The sequence below is a fragment of the Tetrao urogallus genome, assembly GCF_951394365.1.
Source record: "Tetrao urogallus genome assembly, chromosome: 3".
Taxonomy (NCBI): Eukaryota; Metazoa; Chordata; class Aves; order Galliformes; family Phasianidae; genus Tetrao; species Tetrao urogallus.
Window position 1 is genome coordinate 34,674,294 of NC_136815.1, and position 14,184 is coordinate 34,688,477.

The 14,184-nt window shown below is 38.2% G+C and overlaps 1 protein-coding gene across 1 annotated transcript; it reads left to right on the plus strand.

Annotated features, from left to right (window-relative positions):
* Positions 1-2,661: 2,661 nt before the first annotated feature.
* On the plus strand, positions 2,662-13,753 carry GGH (gamma-glutamyl hydrolase; the record flags this gene model as incomplete). The annotated part of the gene is made up of 9 exons (XM_079533430.1): positions 2,662-2,791; positions 3,238-3,352; positions 4,598-4,648; positions 8,190-8,274; positions 10,003-10,141; positions 10,477-10,583; positions 10,688-10,778; positions 11,825-11,962; positions 13,632-13,753. 9 exons carry the CDS (start codon positions 2,662-2,664, stop codon positions 13,751-13,753), a joined length of 978 nt encoding a protein of 325 aa, XP_079389556.1.
* Between the last annotated feature and the right edge of the window lie 431 nt (positions 13,754-14,184).

Sequence of the window (14,184 nt, forward strand, 5' to 3'; positions counted from 1 at the left end):
AAGCAACTAAGTAATGTGAACACTTAATTCCTGTTGTAGATTGCTACGGAGGTCAACTGCTCTTCGCTGGCTGCAATATCTGTCTTGCAAGGTGAAGCAGATCTTCACCCTGCAAGATCTAGATTCTTCGTAGATCAGAAACTTAGAAATAACTGCTGTGTGGTTTAAGGATGCTTTGGACCTTAACCTAGGAGATGCCTAGGAGATTCTTATTGTCAGAAAAGTGATTGACAACTTGCCTATATAGTGTTGGACACTGGAAAAATTTGTTATTAATTTCTGCTGAGTCCTCTTCTGTATTTATAATGAAAAAAGTCTGTACTTATGGAAAATAGATTTTTAAAGGGACATGATTCATGTTTAACTGCTGCTTGTATTACAAAGCTGTATCATCCTACATTCCCCAAGATTCAATAATCTCAAATGATAATTTATTTTTCACTGGTTTTGTTTTTTTTGTATGCTTTTTTTTTTTTGTTGTTGTTGTTAAAATTTCTGTTAATAGACCAACTGCTGGAGTTTGTATACTCAGTTTGTATCAGTTTTATAACAAGCCAGAGAGTGTTCACATAAGTGTTAAATATTTAGCATTCCGTATAAACATTCACCGTAACGACATACTTCTCAGGTAGCTAGAAATGCTAACTTGTGTTATTTTAAAATCTGTAGGATGCTGGGATGTTGTATTAATATATATTTAGGAGAGAGAAAAGAGAATATTGTGTGAAATCAGAAGCATCTCTATCACTGATACTTCATTATTGAAAAAGCCAGCAGAAGCTATTTTTTATTAGCATGTACAGCATCTGTGAAAGGCCTGCACAGTATGTGTTGGTCATAGTTTCCTATGCTACCTAAGGTCAATGTCAGATAGAAAATTCCTTTGAAACTGACAAGGATTTTCCTTTTTCAGTTATCTTATTTCCTCAAGTGCATTCTCATTCTTTTCTTTCAGGATATCTTTGATGCAGAGCCTAAATTCAGATAAATATTTTTCATATATTCATGTATTTCACATCCTTATTTTTATCTGATTGAACTATTTTGTGATATGAAAAAGCTCTTTAAATAGTTGAAGTGATTATTTTTATAAGAAAATAAGTAGTCATTTGGCAGTTCTTCAGGTGTATAACTCAAGTTCCAAGTCATTTATGAGTCAGAGAACTGAAGCTATTGCACTAACGTTATGCTCTCTGTTTTAATCCTTGAATGTATACCATGTAAAGGAATGAACCATGCTCCTGTGATCAGGTTCCTGTGAAACCAATCTCCTACTGTTGCTATTTTATTTTAACAGAAAGAAATTTAGTTCATTTGATTGTGTATGTAGAGAAAAAATGTGGCTTTTATCTTTATTTGAACTATAGTATATCAATGAAGTCCTGAATATGTTCAAAAATATCCCGAACCTATTATTAAATGGTAACATGAGCATGTAATGCAATAGAGTACTGAGTACAGTTGTTTCTTCATGAACTGTTAATTATTTGTAATGTTTACATGTAAAGTAGAACTTAGAAATTCTGGACAAGGAACAACTGTCGCTACTGCTAATGACATAAAATAATCAGGACATTTGCATAATAAAAGGGAAAGTGTGATGTTTGGAGGTAGGTCAGCTGCAAAGTAAATAAACAAAAATTTGCACATGCCTTATTCTTCTCTAACAAGACCAGGAGTGCCTTTAAAAAATAAACTTGCTGTTAAATGCTGCTACTGCCTATAAGCATGATTTAATGCACATTAAAAAAATTTTTTTTACATGTTAACATAATTATATTAATAAACCTTTCTAGTTCAACCAGTCTCCTGTTTTGAAGAGCTTTAGTTACTTTTCAGTGACCCAGGAATTACTTTCATTAAGCGTTACCGGTTTTTGACTCCTGCTGGTGAAACCACAGTATTATAGGAAGACTTGAGTTGGAAGGGATCTCAGACCACGTGGTTCTGACATCCCATCATGGATGGTAGGGTTGCCACCACCAGCTCAAGCTGCCTATTCCCTCTTGTCCTGTTTCCCCCCACCCTATTACTATCAAATCATGTAAAAAGTCAGTCTCCCTTCTGTTCATACACTCCCTTTTAAGTACTGGAAGCCTGCAACGGTGTCTTTCTCGCAGCCTTCTCTCCTCTAGGCTGAACAAGCCCAGCTCCCTCAGCCAGTCGTTGTAGGAGAGGGGCACAGATCAGAGGATCACCTTTGTGGCCCTCCTCCGGGCCCACTTCAACATTTCCACACTTTTCCTGTGTCTGGGGGCCCCAGGTCTGGACACAAAACTTCACGTGCGCAGAACAGAAGGGACAATCCCTTCCCTCTCCCTGCTGGTCACCCCTCTAGCGATGCAGCCACGGGTAGCGTTGGCCTTCCGGGCTGCAAGCGCGCTGCTTGCTCTTGTTAAGCTACGGCGGCCGCGAGAAGCGGTTGACAGCTCAGCCCTCAGCGCCTAGGCCGCTGGGAAGCCGGAGGGCGGCTAGAGAATGCTGCTCACCCGGCCTCCGCGGGCGCACGGCCGCCTCCTCTCGCTCAGCGTGAGGAGAAGGGCGACAAAAGCCCCCGCTTCGCCCGGTGCCCGGCGGCGGGGCCGGCGGGACTCCATTTCCCAGCGTGCCCCGCGGCCGGTCGCGGAACTGTCTGTTCGGAGCGGCAGCGGTCGAGTGGCGATGGGGCACGTAGCGGGGTTCGCTCCGCTCCCGGCCGCCGCCGTCCTCCTGCTCCTGCTCCGCTGTGCCACCGCCGCCTCGCTCGCCCCGCGCGGCCGCGAGCCGGAGCCAAACGAGAGGCCCATCGTCGGTAAGGGGCGGCCGTGTGACATCTGCGCGTTGATTCTCTGCACGTAGCTACTAAAACCGAAAGCCTGCGGGCTTCCGTGGTGTCGCGAAATGGTGGTTAGACTGCGCGAGCTCTCACTGCTGAACTCTTTGTTGCTGAGACCCGCGGTGCTGTACATACTTCAGCAGAGTCTCAAAATGGGATTTATTTAAGAGAAGTTGTTACTACTTAGTTAAAAGAGGGGAGTTAGGTGAAACATATTTGCCAGGTGCCTTGTGACCAGGCAGTGTGACTGATGCCCGCTGTCCCACCATTTGTCATTGGACAGTGCAGGTAATGCTGTAATGGGAGGTGGAGGGGGGGGGGGGGGGGGGGAGTGAGAAATTGGAGTCTTAATTTTTCTTTCTGTGCCCAACAGTTGCATGAAACATTTCTTGACGTGCTGATTTCTCTCTTGGACCTCTCAGGGATACTGTCGCAGGAATGTCACTTCGATGAGTTCCACAAATTCGGAAGTTCGTATATTGCGGCTTCGTATGTGAAGTTCTTGGAGTCTGCTGGTGCCCGCATCGTGCCAATAAGGTGGGTTTTTGTATCTCCTGAAGTGGGTAACAGTTAACGTAAGGCTATTGGACGCCCAGGCAGCATCGTGCTGATTTTCTGAGTGTTTACAGCTCATCGACTATTATTCAAAGCCACAATTTGTGAGCTGTTTTAAAAATCAGGATAGCAGTAGGCTGGAATGTGTAATTGTTAATATTTCTTTTTACAAAAGTCTTTTTTTTTTTTTCCTCCCAATTTCTCTCTCTTTTTTTTTCAATTTGTATAATTACCCCTCCCTAGTTCACCTTGGTGGTTTTTTGAAGTTGTTATGTTCAGTCTAATGTGTATTGTCAAACAAACACACGCATCTGGAGAAATTCTATCTTTTGTCACATTCTGTCATCCTGTCGTCCGAGAATTGAAGTAATGTAGAAAGACTGTCCTTGAAGAAATCCAAGTCCAGTTTTGCTCAAAGTGTGGGTCATTGACATCCTACTGTGTAATAGTTTGGTTCCTGAGTAAAAACTAATAGAGTAAGTAGAAGAACTGATGTGCTTCATAGCCAGCAGTTGGCTCTAGAGTAGTAAATGCATTGTTGTCAGATGTTAAAGTGAGAATCATACAAATGACACTAACGGAGCATCAAAAAAATCGTAATGGGATGTACCCACACAGACCAGTAAGGACAATGGTGAAGTGCCTGAATTTTACGCTGGTGTTCCTCATGTAGCTAGTGGAGCTTTCAGAATGGTTGCTGACCAGAAGTTTTGCTGATCACACACTGAATGGATGCTTCCAATTTTTTAAGCTTAGTTAGATACTGCAAAGCTGGACACTGAATATACGCAGTGTACACATTTTGCGTGAGTGTAGAGCCATCGTACTGTTTTCCTGATGCTTACTGATCTTTCCACCTGCCAGTCTTTTCTGAAGAATGGGTGTGACCAACTGTTTGCAGTTCTGCACATCTTGGGATCAATCAGAAACCGGAGTGGCCAGTTTGCAGGAAATAATAGCCATACCATTTATGTAAATGTTAAATTTAATGATCAGTTGCAAAGGGGTCTCAGTATCTAATCCTGAACCATACCTGACAGGTTCCTGTTTCATTTGCGCTTGAACTATTTTATTTTGAATGTTTAAACCATACTTTTTGTATATTATCTATACTTCTTCTTTCAGTTCAGTAATATATATAGTATATAATATGATATTTTAATGGTTTTATACGTATATATTTATATATATACTATGTGTTTTGTAATTATTTTCCTCGTATTTCAGATTAAATCTTTCAGATGAAGAATATGATAAAATATTCCACTCTATTAATGGGTAAGTTTTGAGCATTGTTTTTCTGTTGAAATACTGGTAATTCTTTTTTTTTTTTTTTTTTTTTTCAATCTGCTTTTTTCTCAAGGATGTTGTCTTTTTGCTCTCTTGCAAGCTTGTGCTGACATATAAATCTGTTCTAAGACAGAGCACTGTTTCATCCCCTGTAGATCTGCTCCATCTTCTTCTGTTTGGAGCATGTCAGATTATCTGTAACACTGTCAGGACTCATATTAGCATTCCCCAATGCAGATAGTCGGAAGTGGAGTGACAGAGGTTAACCATTGGTTTATTCTTTACAAGTGAAGTAGGTCATTTCCTTTTTTCTCTCATTCTCCTTTAAGCGATCACCTTGATTTTGAAATGTAATACGTTGTGCTGTGTGTGTCATCACTCAGTCTTCTCTGCTCCAACCCTATCTTCTCTCTTCTTCCATTCTCTTTCAGTACTCTCCAAGTTCCTCCAGCATCAAGGCTTCTGATTTCCATTCTCTTCTACACTTTTCTCTTTGGGCTCTTTCTGCCTTTAATGGTCCATCTTGCCTGCCCTGTTTCTGAGGCTTAAGTCTCTTAAGTCTCTTGTTAGACAGACGTATTCCAAGTTGTCAGCTGACCTTTGGTAACTGTCCCGTGTGTCTCTTTTCCATGTTTTCTGCATGTGATCTAGTTTAACACACTTTTAATTGTGATCTAAGGAAAATCGTGCTACACTTCAGTAGTTTTGTGTGTGATCCCATAGAGCATGCTTGGTCTACTTGTAGTCATGAGATGAACATCTTAGACCATTAATATTTTCATAGATCTTATGCACATCACAGTATTAATCACCATGACTAAAACTTGCATGTTTAGAGCAGTGGCTATCAGGGGAGAGCTGTGTCATCTTATGCCCCACAGCATTCCATACACATTAAGATGTGGATCTTCAGAGTGTTCTAAAAAAAGGAAGAGTAAGGCAATTGTGCTTTCTTCCCTGTGTCTTCTTGTACCGGAGACAAAATGAGTAATTTCATCACTTTTTCATGAGTGATCTTTTCATATTAGAGGAACTGTAAGCAGTGGAATCTCCTTTCTACCCCCCAGTCTTTGTCAGTGCTTAGTGGAGTATTAGGCAAATAGATCTTGTTCTTTTATCCTTCTGTCTTTGCTGAGGTTGACAGTTGGGTCTGTGCTATGTAGGTGGGTAAGAATGATCTATATTTCCTCTCATTACATTCCACTGTCAGCTCATGGCTTCCGTAATACAGTCGTGCATAAGTAACAAGTAGGATCTGTGTGGGGAAGGACTCTGTACTGTGGGAACTTAGTATAAGAAAGAAGTAGATTGATCTTTCATGTTGTGAGACCTTAGCTTGAGGTTCTTTGCAGTTGGAAATTCTTTATGATTAAATGCCGTCATCTTAAGACCATGGAAGTTACTATAGCAGAGGTAGAATTTTATGAGTGTAGCTTTGTCTTTCTGAGACAGCCTTTGAAATCCATGGTGAACATCATCACCTCTAATCAGTGAGAGATTGTAGAATGCAGGCAGCTGCATTTTGACCTGGCTATCACAATAACAAGCCATTATCATTGTTGCTTAATGAGTTACTTCCATCGTCCATCTTGTACTAGCAGAAATGTCACTTGTTTTGTTTTGTTTTTGTTTTTGTTTTTAAATTAATGTTGGCGAGTTTATGATGAACAGAAGGAACAGGTGAAATGAATTTCCCACCTCTTCCATATGAGGATCATCATATTTGTCTAAACAAATCTCTGTGGAAGTCTATAATTTGTCCTGTTTAGCTATACTCTATTAGCTAAATTCAAGCTAGAGAATAATTTATGCTTTTGTGAATACACCTTTACTTTTCTAGAAAGTATTTGATGGCTTTTGCAGGATCCTGTGAATTGCTTGCCTTGAAGTAAACCCAGTCCCAGGAGTTGAAGTGCATATTCACTCACTTTGTAGATGCTTAGGATGGTATGAAATGTATCACTGAAATACTAACAAGTAGCTAGAACAAGTTACCAGTTACTGTTTCCAGAGCTCAGAAATGCTGAGGAATCCTTCAGCTGTTTTTGTGAAAACTCAGTGGCTGATGGGGGTAGCACTAGTAAATCCAGTTGAGTTCCCACTACAGTGGATTAAAGAGATCACTTGATTATTTCCAGTTTTATCTGGAAGAGACTTCATTTACCTACTGATAGAAGTACTTGATTGTGCATGTCATCATTTGCATGTATGAAACCTGTTAGACTATATGAAGTCTTAGGCTTTTGTGGTTTTTGTAGTTGGGAAGCCACACAAAGATTAGCTACAGTTGTTTTTTTGTTTTTTTGTTTTTTGTTGTTTTTTTTAATTTATTTTTATGAAGGAAAAAGATTGCATGCTATTTGTTTTTGAAATAGTCTCTGAGATTACTCTGTCTTATTTAGCTAAATTAGATCCCCTGTGACCAAAGGTTACAGCCAAGCATACTTTTTCACTTTTTAGTGGGAACTTTTTGATCTTCCATAAGAAGGGGTAGAATTTCATAGAATCATAGAATGGCCTGGGTTGAAAAGGACCACAATGATCATCGAGTTTCAACCCCTGCTATGTGCAGGGTCACCAACCACCAGCCCAGGCTGCCCAGAGCCACATCCAGCCTGGCCTTGAATGTCTCCAGGGATGGGGCATCCACAACCTCCTTGGGCAACCTGTTCCAGTGCGTCACCACCCTCTGAGTGAAGAACTTCTTCCTAATATCTATCCTAATCCATCCTTGTCTCAGTTTAAAGCTATTCCTCCTTGTCCTATCACTATCCACCCTCTTAAACAGCCATTCCCCCTCCTGTTTATATGCTCCCTTCAAGTACTGAAAGGCCACAATGAGGTCTCGTTGGGGCCTTCTCTTCAAGCTAAATAAGCTCAGTTTTCTCAACCTTTGTTCATAAATTTGTCTCTACTTAAATGAAACAGGATGAATTGAGAATAGGGCTAGGATTTTAAAGTTTAGGAAAAGGCAGCTTGGAGCGAGGGTAGGGTTTGATGGAGTCATTGCGGACAACTCTTTTATATGGTAGTAACTCTTTTACTTCTCTGTTTCATGTATTCTCTGTTTTTTTCACCTCTCTCTTTCTCTATGCTATTTTTGGTCATGTCTTTTTGCTAATAATTATTTATTAGTATAAGAATACAAAATTTTAGAATGTGATTCAGTAAAAGACAAGGATAATGCAAATGAAAAAGACTAATGTAACTATATATGTGATAGCTGTCTAAACTCACGTAATTAATAGAGAGCACATCAGTACAATAAGCCTACTGGGCTATTCAGCCTCCCAGCCAGTTGAGTGTCTTCTCTTGAAAATGTATTTGAATTGCCATTGACTTTTCTGACTAGATCCCTCCTGTTCGTGGTGGAACCTTGGATACCCATTTATAGATTTCAGAAACCTAGATGTCCTAATCCAGAACCTTAAAGCCACTGTCAGACTTTTCTCTCTTTTCACTGTCCAGTTCTTAATTTAATCGCTGTTATTCACTGTTGCTAATCATATTCTTGGATGTTGCCTTTCAGGGTACTTTTTCCAGGAGGTGGTGTGAATCTTAGGACTTCAGAATATTCCAGGGTTGCTAAGATATTTTACCGCAAGGCATTAGAGGTAATTACTAAGGAACATTCTGTTCTTGTCACTGTTCAAAAATCAAAACGACAAGGAGGCTCATATTCTAGTTTCCCACTGGCATCCAGTGTGTTAACCATAAGCCTGATAATAAGTATCTCATTGCTAGCTTCTACTTAAAAAATCATTTCAAAGCTTAAGATTTGGACGTCTGACACCCTCTCATGTTTTATGTGGTGTCGTCTTCTTAAATTCCAGTTATTGTTTATTCACTGTAACTAGGGGCTTCATTGCTGTTCTGAACCTGCAATAAAGTAACAATAAAGCTTTGCAAAAGCACAAAGTATCCAGGGACATGAAATACAGAACAAAGATCCACCTAAATGTAATTACTAGTAAACCTCTCATAAATAAGACTTAGACTCCGAAGGAATTCCAGAGAGGCTCTCTAACAATCCAGTCTGCAATCGTGTAACGTTAAAGCTTCTCCTAACATATATTCTACAGTTAGTGAAGCACCTATATTCTTATATGTAAGTAGATTTAAATACATCTTTGAAGATGCATGTAAAATGTCTACTTTGGCATGTTATCTCATTGTACTAATTACCAGTGTCTTGGTAGCTGTAAATAGAACAGATTTTCTGAAGTTAACATTAATTTAACTTACAACATGACAAAAAGCATGTGAAAGGTGGTATGAAGTACTTTTTATTGCTAATCATTAGCTTTTTTTAGGAAAAGATTGAATTTGTGGGAAAGCTATTTCTTTCAATGAACATCATGAAGGCTCTGAATCCTTATGGAAAATTTAATTCTCTCTGAGCATAAGAGATTCTTTTTTTTTTTTTTCTAGGTAATAAACATATTTTGAAGTAAAACTTTTCTGTCTTCTAAGAGCGTATTGTTGAAAGGAATGGAGATCAAACCAGGAAAGCACAGGCATCCTTAAAACTAGTCAGCTGCAGCTCAGTGCACCAGTTTCCTACTGCTCAGTCCCTATGATATCAATGTTGCTCTTCTATCATCTGTCTCTTGTCTTTTTTCATAGTGATTACTCATCTGTCACCTTCAATCTGAATTTTATAAAACTAGTGATCTCATTTGTCTCTACAAAACTGCTCATGGTGTAAAGTGCAGCTTGGGGCGGTGGTTTCTTGTGGTTTCCTGTTAGTGTTTGCAGGACTATTACGAAATTCTATTGACATTTCACAACAAATTGTGTATGTCATAAATTTATGACCAAAGAGTCAGGCTTACTGGTTGGTACGTGCCCTGAAGGTGACTAAAAGACAGAAAATAATTTTCACTTCTTCATGTATAATGCTTACTCATCTCTTTTTTTTTTTTTTCCTGTGCTAGTACTGGTGATTGTGTATTTTAATTTTCATCTTTTCAGACTTGATTAGCACTATAAAACATTAGCAGTTTTACAAATGTAAGGTGAGCTACCATAATCAACAATCCACCAGCAGGTATGTAATAGGCTGTGGTATTGTTATGGGGTTTTTAATACACCCGTATCATCCACACTGATGTTTGCTTCTTTTTTATTTTATTTTTTTTATTTTAAGTTTTTAAAGAAGAACTAAGGCATTTGATGTGGTTATTTCAATTGCTGAACTGTTACAACTGTTTAGTTGTTTGTACTGCTGTGGTAGTTTTATTTCTCATCTACAGAGGTGAAAGTGAAAAGAATAGGAAGTTCTGCTCGTTTTTCTTTCTGTAAATCTTCAGTACTTTATTTTGTTGTTGTTTATTTTGAAGGCTAATGATAAAGGAGATTATTTCCCAGTATGGGGAACATGTCTTGGACACGAGTTGCTGACGTACCTCACAAGTGGTGAAATTTTACTTGTTAATACCAAAACAAATGGTTTTTCACTCCCTTTGAACTTTACATCAGGTGAGAAATCCCACTACATCTCATGTCTGAGTTTTGCTGAGAGGTATTGTGGTTTTGTTTGTGAAAAATACACAAGGCTGAATGTTTGATGATTAATACTTTCTTATTAATTTGACCAAACTTTTATAAAGTCTATACAACTCTGGATTTATCTCACTATTTTTTTTTTTTTTTTTTAATTTCTTTGCAGTACATTCTTAAATTGTGAAGTTTTACCACAGAAACCTGACAGTTTGTTTCAAAGTAGTGTTTTATTAAATGTGTTTCCTATTCAGTAATAGACAGCCTGTTAGCAGCTTGGATAATGGACAGTATCTGTTTTTTCTTTGTGACAGCTGCAAAACAAAGTAGATTATTCAAGAATCTTCCCAGTGATTTGCTACATGCCTTTGCTACTGAGCCGTTAACATCAAACTTTCACGTATGGAGCATTTCCATGGAGGTATTTGATTGTTTTACCTCACAAACACAAATGCATTCTCTCTGTCTAAACTAGAAATAAAGAAACAGATAACACATGTTTATTTTCTTTCCTTCTTACTGCAGAATTTCACAAAGAATGAAAAGCTTTATAGTTTCTATAATATTCTGACCACTAACACTGATGATGAAGTGGAATTTATATCTACCATGGAAGGTAGGAAAATGAATTTCCTTTCTAAAATATGACTGAAACAAAGTATTTATTCAGCAGTTTTGGAGGTGTGGTGGCATTTATGCTGTTTTGTAGTGCAAGCTTACTGTTAGAATGACAGGGTGAGTGCTGGCTCTGTCTGTGCTCTGCCTGTGATGGATGTAGTGTTTGCAGAGAAAGTTTTTCTTTTGAGTACATATTTTTGAGCTTAACTACTTCTTTCACTCACTATTCCCCTTCCAGAAGTGCTATGACACTTCAACACTGCAATATACCAATACTGTGGTACGAACTGTATATCTTGTATATCTTGTAATAGCCTAACCCCTAACAGTGTACCTCTGTTGCATCTTCCTTGTTGTCTGTCTGCTTATGCATGCCTCCTCATGATGCTTTATTGCCCATTTGAGTAGAGGGAGGACAATTCATGATATTGAAATAACAGCAATTTCTCTCATTGCTTTGACACCAATACAGGTAATTGTTCTTCTCCAAAATCCTTTTGCTTTCCCTACCGCATGTTACATATGTTTTCCACCAGGTTTGCTCATCTCAAAGAAAACATATTAGCTCATTAGAGAGGGGTTTGTTTTGATTAGTGCATGACTAGCACCTCTACAATAAGGCCCAGCTGTCAGCCTATGGGATTCTTCTGTATGGCATGCTGTCAGTCCTCTAGAAGAAGAGGAGAATAGCAGTTTGATCAGAAGATGTAATCAGGCTAATGATAACACATCTTGTGCCTGCAAGCAGTTTTTATCACAGAGCAGTCATCACCTGCTGTGGCTTTGTTTTTTATGCAAGACATAAGGACTGGCTTCTTCCTGGTATGGACCAAATGGGAGCTTCCTCTGGTTTGACTGGGCCTTCAAGAAGATCCTGATACTTGGACCTGTTTCAGCTTGCTCTTTAAGCTTTTATTAAGCTGTTGATAAGTGTGGGTTTTTTGTAGCTTGTCCTTTGACTTTGTTTTTCAGTAAGACTAAACACATCACTCTTAAGGTGTAGATCTCGCTTTTATGCTTTGATGGAAAATGTGTTTGTTGCAGCATACAAATACCCAATTTATGGTGTCCAGTGGCATCCAGAAAAAAATCCTTTTGAATGGAAGAACTCATCAGGCATTCCACATTCCTCATCAGCTGTAAGAGCTGCATATTACATAGCTGACTTCTTTGTTAATGAAGGTAAGTGTATTGTTTGTAAATATAAGTCAAGTACCTCTTACTGCTTCCTGAAAAGTTTACTCTGCAACCTTTATTTAGGCTTATAAAAAGTAAGGGAAATAGAATGGCTTTGTGAAAGTGGCATTAAAAGGCCGACTGCTGTAGCAGAAGTAGACCAAACCTTTTCAGTAGTCTGGGCCAAAAGTCTTGCCTGTGCAGTGATTTTCTTCTGTTTTGAATGATCTCATGATGTCATAATGATCTTGTAATGTCATATCTTCCCTTGCACAAAGACTTTAACATGAAAAAAAAAAATGATCCATTCATAATTCTAGACACGTCCTCAGTTCTAAACCAAGTTACCATTGTAATCTGTTTGCTATCATTACATACTCTACAAATACAGGAGTATTGAAGTGATCAAACTTGATTATACACTTATCAATGCTTCCTACACCATTCTGCTGAAATACTGATTTCTGGCTGTTCATGAAGATGTCTCAATAGTTTGACCGGGAATATAAAAAAACATAATCAATAACCAAACTGTGTTTGGACTCTAGGTTTGACTTCTTGATTTATGGAACAGGTTTCCCAGTGAGGTTGTGGATGCCCCCTCCCTGGAAGCATTCAAGGCCAGGCTGAATGGGCTTTGAGCAACCTGGTCTTGAGAGAGGTGTCCCTGCCTATAGCAAGGGGTTGGAACTAGATGATCTTAAAGGTCTCTTCCAACTCAAAGCATTCTATGAGTCTTATGAAAAGAGCAACCAAATTGGAGAAAGGGACAGTGATTTAAAATAGGCAAAATGTGTGCTGACATAGTCAATGAGTCTGTAGAAATAAAAGTCATGTTTATACTTACAAGTTTTAAGGCTATTTCCTTGCATACTGTAGTCTTACGCTGCTTTCCATAAACGTAGAAAAATAACATGAAATCCCTTGACAGTGTCCATAAGCTTCCTGTATTTTATCGGTTTTAATAAGATTCTTATGGGATAAAAAAGAAAAGGTATAAAATACGTCCATTTAATTGTTTTTGTAGTGCAGTAGTAGAACACCATATATTTTGTAAGCAGAAGTAAAGCTACTATGGCTATTATCCAAGCAAATCTGGAAGCTCTTCTGTTAACTTCTTCCTGTTGAGATACAGTGCATATGAATTTGTGTACATATATGCACATACAGTGAAAAATGTAAACTCTTTTCAACTGACAAAAATTAAGAGAACATAGATATGTGTATAATTAAGCCACTCTTTTAATATCACTTTCATATCCATCTGTAACTAATTTTAACTTGTGTAGAGTTGCCAACATGACGAACTAGAGCAGGATTTAGTTTTTATTGTCCTTAGCAACAAAGACCATATTTGCACTGCATCTTTCAGTAGGCTGATGCTCTGATGCATTTCTTCCAGTGTTATCAGTATTGCTGTCTCTGATAGATACTGCCAATAGCTCATGAATATACCTTCTTCTATAGCCTGAATTTTAAATTAACAGTTGAATTTGTCCCTCCTCACTAATAAAATACTGCTGTAAACAACTTTCTGAACCTGTATCTTGATGATTCTTCTAATATTAATTGCTGTAATTTTGTTTGCTGTTATGAACACAGAATAATTCGCTAACAAAGATACTGTCGAGGCTGATAGCTGTAAAGTGATCTGTACTTCTGAAATGTTTTACAGCCCGGAAGAACCTGCACCGTTTCCCCAGTGAAGGTGAAGAAACAAAAGAATTGATTTATAATTATACTCCGATTTATACAGGAACGTTTTCTTCATTCCAGCAAGTCTATTTTTTTGATTGAGTATCTTGTCAGAGGTGTGGCATTGCTATTGGTAAATAGAATTATTTGCCTGCATTGCATAATTAAGCTGATATAATGCAATGTATGTGACAGGAAGACAGAAAAATTATCTTATTTTACAATAACTTATCCTGTGTTTCTTCTGTACTACTGGACCACTAATCTAAAATTTTACATTCTAAATCATAATAGTCTTGGGTTATACTTCATTGCTACTGAAAAATACATTTTTCTTCTGGGAAAAGTTTTTTTGATTTTACATATGAATTTGAACATTTTCCGGTTTAGTACAAGGAAAAGTTTTGCATTCTTATTTCAAAATATGGAGATTGTCTCTGTAAAATGTTGTGTACTGTAATAGCACTAGATCTTTAGGTATATTGTATAGTAAAATCCTATCCTTTTCAAATGATTTAACAAATGAGACCTTG